This window comes from Lithobates pipiens, unplaced genomic scaffold, assembly GCF_037356315.1.
Source record: "Lithobates pipiens isolate NorthernLeopardFrog02 unplaced genomic scaffold, aLitPip1_a1.2 Scaffold_8, whole genome shotgun sequence".
NCBI lineage: Eukaryota > Metazoa > Chordata > Amphibia > Anura > Ranidae > Lithobates > Lithobates pipiens.
Genome location: NW_027507903.1, coordinates 685,315,721 through 685,334,491, shown reverse-complemented (window position 1 = coordinate 685,334,491; position 18,771 = coordinate 685,315,721). Strand labels below are relative to the sequence as shown.

General features: G+C 46.2%; 1 protein-coding gene across 1 annotated transcript; it reads right to left on the bottom strand.

Moving 5' to 3' along the window:
* Nucleotides 1-2,192: 2,192 nt before the first annotated feature.
* LOC143962208 (zona pellucida sperm-binding protein 3-like) lies at nt 2,193-16,777 on the bottom strand. Its single transcript, XM_077471543.1, has 8 exons — nt 16,310-16,777; nt 11,192-11,304; nt 10,313-10,416; nt 10,063-10,237; nt 9,862-9,982; nt 9,694-9,785; nt 2,908-3,047; nt 2,193-2,440 (listed from the first exon to the last, which is right to left on the bottom strand). The coding sequence occupies exons 1-8, from the start codon at nt 16,775-16,777 to the stop codon at nt 2,211-2,213; spliced, it is 1,443 nt and encodes a 480-aa protein (XP_077327669.1). The 3' UTR covers nt 2,193-2,210.
* Between the last annotated feature and the right edge of the window lie 1,994 nt (nt 16,778-18,771).

Below are 18,771 nucleotides of genomic sequence, written 5' to 3'. Positions count from 1 at the left end.
AATTCATTTGGCTCACTTCCCTGACCCAAAAAAGCACACCGTACTATATGCCCCTACCCTCCTCTTTGAAGAGGTTGAGCGGTGTCATATTTCTACTGGGGCTGCTTATTATGAGGGGTTCCCACCATCCCTGTGCTGTGCTGACTTCCTCCTGGGTGTTCTTATTATGAGGGGCTCCCACCATCCCTGTGCTGTGCTGACTTCCTCCTGGGGGTTCTTATTATGAGGGGATCACACCATCCCTGTGCTGTGCTGACTTCCTCCTGGGGCTGCTTACGGTGCTGCTGTCAGCGCTGTATGTCACGGAGCTGCTGTCAGCGCTGTATGTCACGGAGCTGCTGTCAGCGCTGTATGTCACGGAGCTGCTGTCAGCGCTGTATGTCACGGAGCTGCTGTCAGCGCTGTATGTCACGGAGCTGCTGTCAGCGCTGTATGTCACGGAGCTGCTGTCAGCGCTGTATGTCACGGAGCTGCTGTCAGCGCTGTATGTCACGGAGCTGCTGTCAGCGCTGTATGTCACGGAGCTGCTGTCAGCGCTGTATGTCACGGAGCTGCTGTCAGCGCTGTATGTCACGGTGCTGCTGTCAGCGCTGTATGTCACGGAGCTGCTGTCAGCGCTGTATGTCACGGAGCTGCTGTCAGTGCTGTATGTCACGGAGCTGCTGTCAGCGCTGTATGTCACGGAGCTGCTGTCAGCGCTGTATGTCACGGAGCTGCTGTCAGCGCTGTATGTCACGGTGCTGCTGTCAGCGCTGTATGTCACGGAGCTGCTGTCAGCGCTGTATGTCACGGAGCTGCTGTCAGCGCTGTATGTCACGGAGCTGCTGTCAGCGCTGTATGTCACGGAGCTGCTGTCAGCGCTGTATGTCACGGAGCTGCTGTCAGCGCTGTATGTCACGGTGCTGATGTCAGTGCTCTGTATTACGGTGCTGCTGTCAGTGCTCTGTATCTCCTGCACCCTCTTGTTTGCCTACCCTGGTCCCTGACCTTCCCTCTCCTCCATTGCCTTCATTAGCTCCATAGTCCTGAATTGTCAGAACAATTTCCCAAATAAAAAAAAAATGCTTGTAGTTATCGATCCCAAATTCACCTCATACATGTATTATGCTATTGTCCAGGTGGTGGGACTGCGTGCTACCCCCTAATAATTACCCCGTGGCCGCAAATTCGACCTAAAGGTTTGCGAAATTCGCCTCCCATTGAAGTCAATGGAGCCCGCGGCGAACGGTCGTTTTCGCGAACGTTTGTGTCCGTTCGCGTTTCGCGTTCGCGAAACGTCCCGTCGGAAGTTCGTCCATCACTAGTCACAAGGTCAGGAAAAAAAAAAATAAAATAAGTTATTGTTTGGGTACAACGTCACATGACCGCACAATTGTCAGTTAAAGTGACAGTGTTGAATCGCAAAAAAGTGCTCTGGTCAGGAAGGGGGGAAAAATATTCCAGGGCAGAAGCAGTAAAAAAAAAAAAAAAATTTAAAACCCCCACACATTAGTGTGACATTTTATGCAATCTTCACACCGATTTTATTTTGGGGTAAACCTATGTGGGGGTGCAAATTACATAAAACACCGTGTTGGGAAGAGGGACAGGAAAATGTGCAATTTTGTTTACTTTTAATCCTATTAAAAAGCCAAAAAGAAATACGAGTAGCCAAATTTGTATGCACCGTTTACTTTTTTATTGTGTATATCAATAAAGTTGGCAGTTAATATGCATTATATACACACACACACACACACACACACCTTATTCTGCCATATAAAAGTCCAAAGGGGCATCTCCCAAATGCAATTGTTGCGCATTTTCTACAAATCTGTGACTAAAGGCTCCAACTGTCCTGATAAAAACAAAGTATAAAAACGTATCAGGGTGGGCTACAAACGCTGAACAGAAAGAGTGCCAAAAATAAAATCCTCTAGGACTCAGGCAGTAAAATATTTAAAAATTACTGTGAAATATCACAAAAAAAAAAAAAAAGAAGATTTAGTAGCAATAAAAACAGAACCACCCAAAATTTCCCACAGGTGCTGATCAGTCCCAAGTCCCGGCTTCTCCAATTCTGGATCATTTCCAGACAGAATAGAATAAAACCCATCCTGGCTATTCCGGAGATGGAATGATGCCATACAAGATCCAGGATCTAGATAGATATTTAAAGCTCCTCCAAATCCAAGTAAAAGAAATAGACCAGATTAAATGATGATATTTTTTTATTTCTCCACAGACAGTACATATTGTGGCTTTTTCAGAGACTTGATAACGAACACTGCACACGCAGCGACTACAAGAAGACTGAGACACCCGACAGCCACCAACCACCAGAGCTCTGCGGGGGCGGCCCGTTCTGTCTTCACTGCAGCTGAAAGGTCACTTTGTTTTGGCCCAATCACAAGCAGAGGTACCAAGGTGGTCACTGAGTGTCCCTCTTCCATGTTAGGTTCTGTGGGGAGAAACATTGGAGGGTCAGGAAGCACATACACATCTCTATACAATGCAACTAAGGGCTCTCAGGTTATAACTCTGCTCCTGGTGTGTAGAGGTGATGTCCACTAGACCCTCATGAAGCAAATGGCCACTATGGGGGGGGGGGGGGGGTATAGTTTGATCCCTTAAGATTCCTGTTCTATCCCCCATAGACTTGTCCCTCGCTTTTTTCAGAGCTAAAAGTAGCAATATGAAGGACATCCAGGTTCTAGCCTCCTTTCTTGCCACCCATATCCCTCAGAACCCTGGTGGGTGTAAGAATCAGAGCCAGGTGGGCTAACCTCTACCAGAAAGAACACACACACACACACACACACACAGTAGTGCAACAGAAGGCAATACATTTTTCCGGACACTCCCATCAATAGGAGCAGATATGGCCACACCATTATTGTATATGACAGCTGCATGGTTAAGACTCACCATCCAAGGCTTCCCTTTTCCCAAAGGCTCTCGGTCTTCCAAATCGGCTCCTTCCTCCTGTCAGACCAGTAGGGTTGCTACAGGTGCCCGGTGTCCCACAACACTGGCAGATACTGCTGGGGCCCTCAACTGCAGACCAGCTAGAGAAAACAAACCAAAGTACGTATGAAAAACCTGTGTTTTTAGAAGATGCACTAGAAGCTTGGTGAAGAGCCAAAACCATATGGCTAGTTTGACATTTACCTTGAAAGACAACTCGGGGCTTATACCTCCAGAAGCACAGTGGAGAATGGGAGAGATTGATTTGAACAGGTTTTGCCTTCTGTGTCCCCATTAGGGAGATTTATACTCTGGTTTACCATCATCGAAAGGTGAAAGAAAAGCCACATTTTTTTGGGTTCCCCCCCGAAGAGCAATATAGTAGAAATCTTCCAATGGGAACACTAGTTCTGGTGAATGGGGCGGGGTTCAAGGAAGTCCCTTAATTTGCATGAATTTCCTCTCGCTTCCCATTTGGCTATGGGGCAGGAAGTGAAGGCAAATCTGTGCAATGGTACACAGATGTGAGAAAAGTCTGATGGGTTATAACCCCCCCTTGCTCTTCAAATTCTTTATTTCTTTGCAAGAACAAAATACATAGGTTGTTAATTATACACAAGAAACACTCTGATAACCATATCTTGCCATTTTTATAAACAAACAAAACAATATCCGTATGATATCAATACCGTATCAATTCCCCTCAACGATTCCCAACCTTCTCCTTTGGAGAAAAAAATAAATAAATAAATAAAGGGGGGGGGGGGGGGGGGGAGGGAGAGGAAGAAAGCAGAAAGGATTGGGAAGAGGGAGAAAAGAGGAGGAGTCCGGCATCGCCCCTCCAAGAGGTATAATTTACATCACTCAGCCAATTGATTTAGTCCTCAGTTTCCTCTCCAATCATCCTCTTCCCTTCCTCTGACTGTAAAAATATTTCCCATGGGGCCCAGACTTGTGCAATAGCTTCCCTTTCCTCGGGAAGCATAGGAATCAGACTCTCCAAGATCCCAATTTTCCTTACTTTATTTAACCACTTGCCGACTGCCGCACGCCGATGTACGTTGGCAGAATGGCACGGGCAGGCATAAGGGCTTACATGTACGTCCTTGCCTGCCCGCCGGTCGGGGGCCCGATCGGGCCCCCGCCCGGTGCCTGCGGCGGTCGGTATTCGTTCGGGAGCGATCCCGGACGAGGGGACGGCCATTCATTCATGGCCACCCCCTCTCGATCGCTCCCGGCGAATGAAAATGTCCGGTGACATCACTTCCTCTCCTGTAATGTAAACACAGGAGAGGAAGTGATGTATTCTCTCCTCCGTGTCGGTAGTTTTCGTTCCGGCACCGAGGAGAGAGGTTCGGTGAGTTGCACCAACACACCCCACATACAGTAGAACATGCCAGGCACACTCACACCCCCCCTTTACCCCCGATCACCCCCCCCCCCCAATTACCCCTGCCCCCCCAGTCACAGTGACACCAATTGCTTTTTTTTTTTTTGCATTGGTGTCATTTGTGACTGTAGTAACTGTTAGGGCAGTTAGGGTTAGCCCCCTTTAGTTCTAATGTGCCCCCCTAACCCCCCCAATAAAGGTTTAACCCCGTGATCACCCCCCGTCGCCAGTGTCACTAAGGCTGGGTTCACATTGCAGCGGTTTATGAGAACGAATGTGATTCGCACCGCAGTGCAAATCACATCCGATCTCTGTGCGATTCGAGTTCAGCCATACAGATAGTATGGCTGAATTCGTGTCGCACCCGCCGCAAATTCGCACGGGACCCTTTTTTTGGCCCGCAGCAGAATCGGATCGCATGGGTGTTCACACCATGCGATCCGAGTTTGCAGATCGCACTGCGATATGCGAACTGATCTGGGGGTGTCAGTAACATTTCACTGACACTCCCAGCAGTTCGCATAGGGCAGTGTGAACTGCCGCCGGGAGGCATGCGATGCGGGAACCCGCCGCGGATTCATGGCGTTCCCGCATCGCTCCAGTGTGAACCCAGCCTAATAAGCGATAGTTTTTCTGATCGCTGTATTAGTGTCACAGGTGACGCTTGTTAGGCAGGTAGGTATTTAGGTTCGCCGCAGCTTTTTATAGCGCCAGGGACCCCCATATACTACCGCATAAAGCCCCCTGATTGCCCCCTAGTTAACCCTTTCACCAGTGATCACCATATAACTGTTACAGGTGACGCTGGTTGGTTAGTTATTTTTTTTATAGTTTCAGGGCACCCGCCATTTATTACCTAGTCTCACTAGTGTACCCCTAAATTTAGGGGTGTCTACTTTCCAAAATGGGGTCATTTGGGGGGGGTTTGTGCCATCTTGGCATTTTATGGCCTTCAAAACTGTAACGCCCTTAGAAAGCCTGAAGGCGGTGCTTGGTTTTCGGGGCCCCGTACGCGGCTAGGCTCCCAAAAAGTCCCACATATGTGGTATCCCCGTACTCAGGAGAAGCAGCAGAATTTATTTTGGGGTGTCATTTCACATATGCCCATGGCATGCGTGAGCAATATATCATTTAGTGACAACTTTGTGAAAAAAAAAAAAAAAAAAGTTTGTAATGTTCCCGCAAGTTGTGGCAAAATATAAAATATTCCATGAACTCAACATGCCTCTCAGCAAATAGCTTGGGGTGTCTACTTTCTAAAATGGGGTCATTTGTGGGGGTTTTGTGCCATCTTGGCATTTTATGGCCTTCAAAACTGTAATAGGTAGTGAGGAGTGAAGTCAAATATTTACGCCCTTAGAAAACCTGAAGGCGGTTCTTGGCCCCGTACGCGGCTAGGCTCCCAAAAAGTCCCACATATGTGGTATCCCCGTACTCAGGAGAAGCAGCAGAATTTATTTTGGGGTGTCATTTCACATATGCCCATAGCATGTGTGAGCAATATATCATTTAGTGACAACTTTGTGTAAAAAAAAAAAAAAAAAAAAAAAATATTTTTTTTTGTCATTATTCAATCGCTTGAGGCAAAAAAATAAAATATTCAATGGGCTCAACATGCCACTTATCAATTTCCTTAGGGTGTCTACTTTCCAAAATGGGGTCATTTGGGAGGGTTTTGTACTGCCCTGCCATTTTAGCACCTCAAGAAATGAGATAGGCAGTCGTAAACTAAAAGCTGCGTAAATTCCAGAAAACGTACCTTAGTTTGTAGATGTGACAACTTTTGCGCAAACCAATAAATATACAATTATTGACTTTTTTTACCAAAGACATGTGGCTGAATACATTTTGGCCTAAATGTATGACTAAAATTGAGTTTATTGGATTTTTCTAATAACAAAAAGTAGAAAATATCATTTTTTTTCAAAATTTGCGGTCTTTTTACGTTTATATCGCAAAAAATAAAAATCGCAGAGGCAATCAAATACCATCAAAAGAAAGCTCTATTTGTGGGAAGAAAAGGACGCAAATTTTGTTTGGGTACAACATTGCATGACCGCGCAATTACCAGTTAAAGCAGCACAGTGCCAAATTGTAAAAAGACCTCTGGTCATTTACCAGCAAAATGGTCCGGTCTGAAGGTGGTTAACCATTGCGAGATTTGTGGAGAACCCGTTTCCAACAAATGGTGATGCAGCTTTTAGCTGCGTTCACCAAGTGACATAGCATTGAGTTCTTGCATCTCTCTAATGGGACATGTGTGTACATTGTAATAGAAAAAAGGCTGAATCTTCCTCAAGACGATATTCAGTAAACAATTGAGAAATTTTCCAAACCTCTTCCCAAAACTGTCTAATCACTGGGCATTGCCAGAAAATATGGACAATAGTGCCTCTCTCCTTACCGCACCTCCAGCACCTATCCGATAACTCGGAGAAAAAAAGTATGCATTCGTGATGGAGTATAATACCAACGCATTAATACTTTATAATTTAATTCCTGTATCTTGACACATCTAGATGATTTAAAAGTCAAATGTATTATTTTCTTACGTTGGGCCGGGGTAAAGGTTTGTCCAAGATCTTTCCCATTTATCCAAACTCCTTATATCAGTATCCTCCAAAGGAGAGTAGTAAAACATTTTAGAGATTACTGTGAGAAGGAACCCCAATCTCATATTTTCTCCTCAAACCTAGTGAGTGGGCGATCGAAATCCTCAGAAGAGCCCAGAGTATCCAAAAAATGCTTAACCAGTAACGCCTGCCATAGGGGTAGTTCATATTGTCCTCCTGATTCCATTAACATTTCAATTGATAGCCATTTTTTAGACTTCAAGAAATGTGATGCCTGAAAACATCCCTTCTCTTAATTTCCCAAATATTCCTGATTCCAGACCGGGTAAAAAAAAAAAAAAAAAAAAAAAAAAAAAGTGGGTTCCCAAGAATGGGAAATAAGGGAGATTTTGCTGTTGAAATTCTGGGTGTGACAGTGGGGTCACTTTGGACACAGGGTGAATAAAAGAAACCCCCAATATGGTCTGTGATAGCCATATTCAAGGCTGTATATACATTGTATATAGATTGGATGTATACTGTATATGGGGGTTAAGTATCATTGCTGTGAGGAATTAAGTTGTTTTGCATTTCTATTGTTCATTTAAGTCTATCCTTGTGTGTATTGTAAAGTGCCAGACAGACTGGCTGCCAACCCTTTGTGAAAAGATGTGTATTGGGTGGGATCGTTTGAAGCCTAGCAGACGTCAGGATGAGGTGTTGATTCTTGGGATGTGTGGGTGGAGCTGGGCCCTTGTTCATGTTAAAGCATGTGCCTTGAATTGTGTATAAAGTTACAATGTTTCTCAATAATAAAGTCATTCCTACTACAGAAGAGACAGAGTGCGTCTCGTCTTTTTGCCAGAGGGGTCGGCTCCTATAGGAAAGGGTCGTTTAGCTGTGGATATTGGTAGCGAGTGGATGTGTGTCTAGGAGAGGGAACATCGTAAACGGCGTTAACCCCCCTTTATATTAGGGGTGCCGTTACACTGGGGATACGTACGGCTTTAGCTCCCATCTGGAGCGTAGGTCCTATTAAAGGATGGGCTCTTAAGGAGGTATAGCTATACCACATCACATGGCTCTAAGGGAATAGGGCTTACTTCTTGTTCCATGGCAACCCAACTTTTACTGTCTCTATGTCGGCACCAGTCCAAAATTCTACCAAGCCGAGTAGCCTGGTAGTATTTGTATAAATCTGGTGCTGCGATTCCACCCGCTTCTTTAGGCATTGTTAGTAACTTCCTGTTAATCCTAGGGCGCCTACTTGCTCATATGAACTTTGTAAAAATTGTTTGGGTTTTACTAAAGGCAAGTGGAATCCGGATTGGTAGCGCCTGAAACAGATAAAGAAACTTGGGGACTATATTCATTTTCAAAATACTACTTCTCCCGAACCAGGAATGTGAGGATTTGCTCCATTCAGTCAATGTTGTACTAATTTCCCTTAATAAGGGTGGGAAATTCAATGCATATGCATCTATTAAATTAGGTGGAATCTGTATCCCTAAATAGTTCAGAGCTGTAGGCGTCCATTTAAACTTAAAGTTATCCTCTAAATTCTTTTGAATGGAACCCTCCAGTGATATCCCCCTCGCCTCCGACTTGCTATAGTTTATTTTAAAACTAGACAGAGCTCCGTAACGCGCTATTTCCTCCAGTAGATTAGGTAGTGATATTTGTGGATTAGAGAGTGAAAATAATAAATCATCCGCGTACGCTGAAAGTTTATATTCCTGGTATCCCTAAAGGAATACCTTTAATATCAGGATTCTGTCGAATTCTATTTAACAAAGGTTCTAATGACAATGCAAATAAAAGAGGCGACAGGGGACATCCCTGACGGGTCCCATTGGATATTTAATTTTTTTTTTTTTAGAGTTTATCCCATTGACCTTCACCAGTGCTTGTGGCTTTGAATATAATCCTGCTATCCAATCCAACATTCGATCACCAAAGCCCATTTGTTTTAAGACTCCTAACATAAAGGGCCAATTGACCCTATCGAAGGCCTTTTCTGCGTCTGTATTGACTAAGATACTCGGCAGCTTCCTATGATTTGCATATTGGATTAAATTCAGGACCTTAATTGTACTATCCCTAGCTTCCCGTGTGGGAACAAACCCCACTTGGTCCAAGTGGATCAACTGCGTCATAAATGACTGTAGGCGAGATGCGAGTATCTTTGTGAATATTTTATCAAATCGGTATTTAATAATATTGGACGATAGTTACTGCATATTGATTGATCCTTTCCTTCTTTTGGAATAAGTACAATATGTGCCCTTAATGCTTCTACAGGTGGAGGCTCGGTTTTTAAATGTTTTAACCATATAGGGGACTAGTTGTAATTGAAAGCTTTTAAAATATTGCAGAGTAAATCCGTCCGGACCGGGAGCCTTTCCTTGCCTCCCTTGCTCTATCCAAAATGAAAGTTTTGCCTATAGTTCTAGTTACAGCACCAAGTTGATCCACCTTGGAGAGAATTTACAGCTGACCACAAGGTGTCCAAGCAGCAGATTCAGAGCACCATGCCCATATTTCTGATCATGCTGGCACCTGAGATCTTAGACCAACGTTCAGCCACATAAGGCTAGTTACCTGGCTAGCCATATTAACAGTGTACATGGTATGGGAAGGGCTCCACAGGGAATGCCTGTGTATACTATTGGTTTTAGGAATCCACCATGTTTGTCCCAGTCACTGGTTACTAGATTCATGCAGAAGTAATTACAGACAGACAAAATGCTAGAGGAAGAGCAGCAACCCCTGGACACACAACAGCCATTTTAAAAATAGTCTAACCTGTTTGTGGCTTTACTATAGGAACAGGCCTTGTTAGTGGGATCTGGGACCTGGGTGGCAGCTGCGGCTCTCAGGTAACAGGTTATGTAGATCTGAAATAGAAGGTTTTGATAGGTTAAACATTCCTAGAAGGCACCAATCTGTGCAATCAAATCAAACAGTCCTCACCAGAGATACATCATCTCCCAGGAACCGGAAGGCATCCACCGTGAACTGTAGAGCGTTTGTCTGGACCCTTGGGGCGATGAAGGCCGAGGAGGCATCAGCTTGTGTTCCATCCACCAGACACCTGCAGAAGATGGTCACTTACAATTTGGGTCATGGCAAACCAACCCCCCCCCCCCCCGACCCACAAAAAACCCCACATACCCATTGTCTGTAATGAGGTCATAACTTGAAGAGGTGGCATCAGGAGATATGGTGGCCACACAGCGGTCCACATACAGGATCATAGCAATTTGGTTGCGAGTATCCACAGAGGCCTGTATGTAGAGAATATCCCCCAACTGATAGATGGGAGAACTTCTGGGACCACTCCAGTCCTCTGTATACATAAGGAAAAAAGGGATTAGTAAAGGCCCAACAACCCCCCTCCCTCCTGATCACCCATCTTCCTCACCAGTCATCAGGACCAAAGAGAAGGACAACCTTTCTTCTGAAGAAACAGTGGTGCTGAACGGAACCCATGTCGGCCTAATGGCCTGGCTGCTCACATTACCGTGCCTACAGAGAACCAGATCAAGGCCAGGAATGAGTCAACAGAAGTAATTTAATGTAAAATTCATATTACTCATTTTCCCCCCATTCATCAATGACTGATTACAGGGTCAAATCCTGGTTACAATTACACTATCCAGCAAGTTACTAAAGGATGGCTGTCTGGTTGATTCCATTCCTGCTTGAGAGTGACCAGATGAAGCCAGATAGTAAAGCCAAAGATCTGACATGACCCTTGAACTGTTAAGTGACCAGGAGCAGCTACCATGTTTGTCCCCAGATTCCCTTTAGAACATTGTTAAGCCAATCTTACAAGTCACCCTACATTGCCATAAAAATAAATCCTACACACAGATTCCAGGGACAATAAAAAAAAAAAAAAAAAAAAAAAAAAATGGAGTCCCACCATCTTGACCACAAGGTTCTCTAAAGTTAAGAAACCTAAAGTATTCCCACCATGATCACACTTTGTAAGAGGAAATTGGTCATTACTGCAGTAGAAGGATTAGGTTATAGGCACAGACACCAGGTCCACAGATGTCAAGAGTAGTTCAAGTAGCTAAAATACCTTAAAACCAACACTTGGACCCATAATGTCAAGATGGGCTTCCAACACCCCCTAACCAGGAAAGTAGATACATGGAAATCCCTTGGCAAGGACAGATGTCAGGAAAAACCCTACTAGGGTTTAACCTTCCCCCACTCTGGCCAAACATATTGACCAGATGCTGAACACCAGCTGGGACCTTAGTGTAAAGCTGATCTAGTAGTGTTGACTCACCGGTAGTAGAAGCACATTATGGGGACCACAGCTGGGTTGGTTCTGATGATTGGAATGGAGGAGGTTGGGCTGTAGGTCAGGTTGGTGGTGTAGATTAGCCAGTCTTGAGTCATCTGTGCAAAGAAAAAGAATGATAGACTTACAAAACATAGAAAATGGACTAAACCATGTCAGATTTCCAAGACCAGGCCCACTATTGCCTGGCCCTGGTGGTTAGCGGGGATGACACTGAAGTATACAGTGGAAGAGCTCAGGTGATCCAGTGGCGATTGGATCTGCAAGTCTAGTGTGACAGAATGGGAGCTCAGCGAGTGAAGATCTACAGTGTTACCAAGAGTTCTGTACAGTTACCGTTAGTGGCTGTTGCACAGTAGGCAATGGTCCTACCTATACAGAAGAGTTATCCTGCTGGAGACTTGCCACTGTTTAGTGGTCTACCTATAGTGTCGTGGAGTCTGACAATTATTGCATGCACTTAAGGGTGTCCTGGCTCTAACCTGCTCTCCCACAGTTCTTGCTGAGATAATAAATCTCTTAAAAATTGCATGAAAAAAAAAAAAAAATATATAAAATTCATCTTGCATCACACCCACCATGCCTGGTAACCCACTATACAAGTATGGATGTCAGCTCTCCAAAACTCTGGAGGTCACCATTATGCCTCTGGAGGCCTGGGACCTTGCTAACCAAAGTGTTAGGGGGTGGCTGCTACACAAAAGAAGGCTTTTATCTTAAGGCATCTTCTGCTTTTACAACTCCTTTAAAGTAAAATGTTTACATACAGCATTTCCCCTTTCCATGTGAAATTTTATTGACATTTCAGAACTCAACCTAGCACACCCTCTCATCTGAGTGTCCAATTATTTTTGTGCTGGCCCAGCTCCTCCACCTTCTACATAAACCCCCATTTAGCTGTCAGAGGAAGAGTGGCAACGCCAAGTCTACTAGGGCTGCTTGACATCACATCTTAACAGCAGTCTCCAAATGTAAACCCGACCTGAATGATCCTTTGGAAGACCATCACTAGTTCAATCTACAAAGACCAGTCTTCTGGCCCCCCTATTTAAAGTAACCCCACCACAGATCTAGTCAGCACCGAGCGTCCCCACTACACATACAATCATCCCTACTAATGGTCTGGAGAATCCTCTCCCACCATACACTCCTGGTGGTTCTCCATCTGTATCCCCACACATTCCAGATTGATGGTAGGGATTCTGAAAAACCAACTGTATGGTTGAACAGGGGAGAGATATAGACATCTCTCAAGGGGACATTAAGGTTGCTGGCTGTACACCCTTCCCCTAGGAGGAGAAAGCCCTCTGGACAAACTGCTCATTTTACACTCTGGAGCCATTTTCTAGGAATATATGCTGGAATAAGGAAAGGTGGTCTGACTGACCCAGATGGGATAGTGGAATGGCTCTGTAGGCCTTAATATTAGAATATCCAAGACATTTTTACCTCTAGTAGAACATTTTACAAACTGATGTAGTTTTGGCTGTGCAGCCCTCAAATTCCCTTTATTGAAGTCACCAGCAACTACCAAAACCCCCATCAGGGTGTGCATGTCGATACTTGCCTATGAGATTTGGCAGAGCCACTGCAGTATCCGCATGTGGCGGTATACATACCGCAATAAAGACAAGCCCAGAGTAAAAGAAAGGAATAGATGTAGGGCTTTCACAACTGGGGGGACAGTAATAGTGTACAGTACGAAGACCCCGAGTGGAGCAGAGGAAGGAGGAGCTAGCAGGGGAAAAGTGAAGCATGTCCCTCCCCAGCATCAGTGTTACTTGGAGGAGAGACCTTCCCACCCACCTTCCCCGGTATAGCAACACATTTTCTTTCACAGAATGCTTTGCTCCTTGGATGTCGTGGCAGTTGGCGGGTGTTGGAAGAAACCCTAGATAAGGCAAATACGGGACCCATCAGTGGTATGGGCCCCTTTGGTGGTATTCCAGCCAACGTTTGTTTAGCTGGAATTTGGTTAAAGGGTGCACTGTGGTCATTGGTTTGGTTGTCTCCGAGCTAGCTTGTTGGCTGGAGGCCTAGTTCCAGTTAGGAAAAAAGGTACTGCAGTCCATTGTTATGATAAATCTGGGGGATGTCCTGCAAAGGCCAACGTGACTATTTGAGGTGGTTTAACAGAGGTTTATAGTCATGTATAATATTGAGTTGTTAACACAAAGGCCAATAAATTACTCTATAAACAGAGTGGTCTCCATTAATGGGTAAGGTAATGGAGTTGGGTTGGCCTGGGTAGAACAAGGGGTGTAGCGATCATCTGTTTCACAATAGTCGTGATCACCACTGTAAATTCTCTGGGTAAATAAAAAAGGTCTACACTTCACCAGCATAAAAAAATTCCAAATCTGACGAACAAGTCTTCTCAAGTTTACCATCAGAGCAACACTCATTTAAAAAATACAAAGGCCTCCTCCTTTGCTCTTCCCTGAATTTCCATTTCTATCCTGGTGATAGACGTGCGGCCATATATGTGCATAATAGTGTCCGGTACAAGAGGATGAAGCCACGTTTTAGTTACCAGCAGACAGCACTCTTTAATTAAACTGCATGTTGCAATCTGGGGTAGGGATCCATCTGTTCCCGAGTGTTGGTACCGGCTGGTCCGAGGCGCAGTAACTGAGGGAGGATTCAAGGCGTCCGGGTGTGTTCTCAGCTTGGAGGGGCACCGCAGCTCGTGAAAGTGACCGGGGGAGGACTCTTCGGAGGAGGGCCAACAAGCCGGCATCCTGAGAAGTGCCTGGTTACTGAGTTGGGAAGGACATTGACGAATCCACACTTTTCCAGTACTATCAAGGAGACAGAACGTTCCAGGTACTGAGGAAAAAAGGTTCCTATTCAAGGTCAGAGATTTTACAAGTTCTGAATCAAAGTGCTGATTGCCATAATCTCTGGCTAGAGATTTGTTCAGCCTTGAAGCACCCAGCTGTGAGTGGCTACTCTCTGGGTGGTACTAGAGACTTTTATGTCTGCAGTTCAAGGTGCCCGAGTTCTTCACCCTTGCCCTCTGTTCCTATACATGACACTGTTGTTGGATGTTACCCCTGCAAAATAAAACCCATTAAAAAAGGACTTTGTCAGCATCCAAGTTGTTGGGTATCAACCCTGGAAGAACAAGCCAAGCGGAGGTAACCAGTAAGCCCATAAAGTTAAGGCCGCCCTACAAAAGGGTTATGGCCGCTACACCTGATTTAGGCTCAGTCAGTAAATCAGTTGGTTTTTAAAAAAGGCATATTGCCTCGTCCTTCGCCAACTGTACAATCTGTTTATCACGGTTATTTGCCTACCCAGGTAAATCTAGCCAAAAATAGATAAAGCAGTCCTAGCAAACAGCAGATGTAGGAGCGATCTCCCGGCAATCACCGGTTCCTACAACTCTCCCGCTCTGTAAATCACAGTTTCCTTGCGGTGAAGATGGTTCAGGACATATTAACACTCCAGCTGGTTCTGCCATGCTCCTAGTCTCCTTCGCCGACCTCTCCAGACTGCGGGCTCCAGGCACACTACACACCGTTGGCTGCTTGATATTAGGAGAAAAAGGCTGAACACAGGCATCGGCTCTCCACTAGATCAAAGGAGTAGTCTTTACCACAGCTCCAGCACGCTGCCCGTCTCACTCACAACTCCGGCTCCTTGGCACTCCAATTCTCATACACACATTGGAGTACCCGCACCAGCCTGTGCATCTCTACGCACCGCCAGGGCCGTCTGAATAGCATCATGGGCCCCTATGCAAAGCAATGCTCTGGGGCCCCTACAATGGAGACAGAGCAGGTAAACAGACATCAAGTAGATTGAAGGCAGACAAGCGGAGCGCCCCCCTTTTTTGGATGGAGCTCCACATTAACATTCATTCTGTACAGCAAAGAAACAAAAATGACTACATACATAAAGTAACAAAGCTGTCCTGTGCATATAATATACATGCTACTGTCATCTTTTCTATATATATTGGTTTGAATTTTTTTTAAATGTTTAGCGCTGTCAATATAGTATATTGTATATGAAGGGTTAAGGAATGATCTATACTATATATTTATATACATGCTAGATTGATGCCTCCCCAGCCCTCTACATTTACCATATACTTAAGATACCCCTTGCGTTGTGACCCCACTACATCCCCGATCCCCCCTACCTCTAGCACTATCGCCACCCAAGATACCCCAAGCATTGCCTACCCCTTATACATCCTGGACACCCCCCTCCCCCCACTACACCCTTGATATCCCCTAGCATCATTACTCCATCCATGTAGTAGCCCCCCCCCCCCCATCCATCTTTTCCAGTGGAGATAGATAGCATGTAAACTTTTGTCTATGTGCCCACCTCCAGCACTGGACTGACCTATACCAATCAAGCAGAAGGAAGGAGCATCCCTCCGGGCATTCCAAGCCCTTGGGTGCACATAGTGCTGGACAGCTGGGCTCACCATGACACCATCCACAATGCTATTGGCCGCAGGGGGCCTCTCAGTGCTGCCGACTCAGCAGCTCCCACTCCAGCTCTTACCCCACGGCCTTCAAGCTGCATGGGGTGGGGTCAGAGCATCACTGCCGCTGCAGCTCTGCCCCTCCCTGCTGGCTGTGAAATAGGTATCGTTCTGCACAGCACACCGCTGCCAGCCTTCCTCCCTTGTGTATTCATCACTCTCAGTGGGGCCCCCCACCCCCAAATTTTGGGGCAGCCTGGGTTCAAGGACCAGCTGCTTTGGGGAAAGTGGAGAGCCCCCCCCCCCCCCCCCCCACATGCAGCTGGGGCACATGGGCAGTGCCCACACATTAAAACAGCCCTGCATACCACCACCTTCCACTGCTATCAGAAAGGCAGAGGTCACCTAATCCCCCTAAAGAGAAGCCCCCCCCCGCCCCCCCAAAAAAAATAAGAAGAAACACCCACACACACAGTGGAACACATTTAGTCAATTTCAATGGTACGTCAGCTACAGGGTCATTAGAAACGAGGTGATTCCAGGTGGGGGGGGGGGGGAGGAATTTATAAACCAGCAGAGAAGGTTCTATACACAACAGACTACTGGGGGTGCATCATTGACTAGAATACATGGACATCTAGGAAACATTTGAAGATTACCTGCACCATGTTGCCACAGTCCTGAAGGTTGATCTGGAAGGTGACAGTGGTGTCTGTACTCTGGGGGTTGGGTTTGCAGCCTTGGGGCCCCAGGCTCAGGTCAGAGGGTCGGACCAGCTTCCCAATCCCATAGAAATCCCTCTGGACATTGACCACCATGTTGTCCTCTCCACACTGGATCCTGATAGGGGAGCTCCCAGGCTGCGGCAGATCACGGGGAACCCCAATAACACGTCCAGCAAGTGAACCCCTAGGAGCCCCAACACCCACAACAGGACGATTAGCATTCCAGTCTCTTGAGCCCCATCTAGAAGAGCCCTGGCCAGGTAGAGCCCTCTGGTTGCTTCTCCACCAATCTGACTGGCGGCCATGTCTCACCAAGACTCCATCACAGCTAAACCCTGACCAATAGGTCACAGCCAGGAGCAGCACCCAAGAACCCTTCACCATAAACCCCATCCTGCCCATAAGAGACAACACAATGAATGAGGGAGAGAGAGCTGTCCTTTATACCCCTCCCACCAACCACTGATGCCCCCAGCTGGGGCCAATCATCACCACACCCAATGGCTGGGACTATACATGATGGATGGGAGATGGAACCAATAATGAAGGTCACATCATCCCCCTGGAGATCCACCAGAGAAGATGACTAGATTTAGCCTCATACTGGAATCAGATGGGAGAGACAGGTCCACATGGAGTGTGCTACACAAGCTGCATATAGGAGAGGAATCTCACAAGGATGTATAATGATTGGATCACGTACAACTGATACTACACCATAATACTAATGTCACTCACACCAACCGGAGAGATTTATTGTAGGGTTCAGTAGCACAAGCATGGTGGGAGCTCTTCCTAATGGGCACAGCGGGTGTACAGACCCAAGAACTTAGCACAGGGATGGTGGGAACCCCTCATAATGGGCACAGCCAGTGTACAGACCCGGGAACTCAGCACAGGGATGGTGGGAACCCCTCATAATGGACACTGCAAGTGTACAGACCCGGGAACTGAGCACAGGGATGGTGGAAACCCCTCACAATGAGCACAGCAGGTATACAGATCCGGAAACTCAGCACGGGAATGGTGGGAACCCCTCATAATGGGCACAGCGGGAGTACAGACCCAAGAACTTAGCACGGGGTTGGTGGGCATCCCTCATAATGGGCACAGCAGATTTACAGACCTGGGAACTCAGCACAAAGATGGTGGGAACCTCTCATAATGGGCACAGCAGGTGTACAGACCCAATAACTTAGCACAGGGATGGTGGGAGCCCCTCATAATGGGCACAGCATGTGTACATACCCCTCATAATAAGGTACAGCAGATGTACAGACCTGGGAACACAACACAGGGATGGTGGTAACCCCTCATAATGGGCACAGCGAGTGTACAGACCCAAGAACTTAGCACAGGGATGGTGGGAAACCTTCATAATGGGTACAGTAGGTGTACAGATCCGGAAACTCAGCATGGGGATGGTGAGAACCCCTCATAATGGGCACAGCCAGGGCTGTCTTTAAGGAAGGGTAAAAGGGGCAGCTGCCCTGGGCCCTGTCATTGTTGTGGGGCCCAAAGCAGCTGCCTCATACTTGCCAACTATCCCAGTTTAAATTCCCCTGTCCCTTGAAGTTTTAGTCCCTTGCTGTGTCCTGATATCTCAGTGTGAAGTGCTGATACTAATGCTGCCCAGCTCTGCCCTATTGTTGTGTACAGATGGCTCACCTGCAGACCCTGTGTTTACATGTAAATAATCGGCATTCATATGTAAATGGAGGTGGCATTACTAAGTAAATAGCTGTGGCCTGGCGGAATTGATATGTAAATAAAGACGACATTCATATGTGTATCATGCTCCCGTGAGTAGATGCTGTGTTGTAACCTCTAGCAACCAACCAGTGAGCAGTATTACTGTATAGTACTCTCTAGCAACCAATTAACAAGCAGAAATCATTTGCTGTAACCTCTAGCAACTAATCAGTGAGCCGTAATGTGTACTGTAACTTCTAGCAACTAATCAGTGAGCCGTAATGTGTACTGTAACTTCTAGCAACTAATCAGTGAGCCGTAATGTGTACTGTAACCTCTAGCAACCAGTCAGTAAGCAGTAATGATATGCTGTAACTGCTGGCAACCAATCGCTGCCTGATCTTATACAGTAAACTGATTTTAAGTCTAGCTGCTATTTATTGTATGTCTCAGAGCAGGTGGAGAATAAAATTGCATGAGGGGCCCTAGAAATTTTTTGCCCAGGGTCCAATTATTATTAAAGATGGCCCTGGACACAGCAGGTGTACAGACCCGGGAACTCAGCACAGGGATGGTGGGAGCCCCTAATAATAGGTGCAGCAGGTGTACAGACTTGGGAACTCAGCACAGGGATGGTGGGAACCCCTCATAATGGGCACAGCAGTTAGCACAACGCATGCCAATACCGATTATGTTTAATGGGT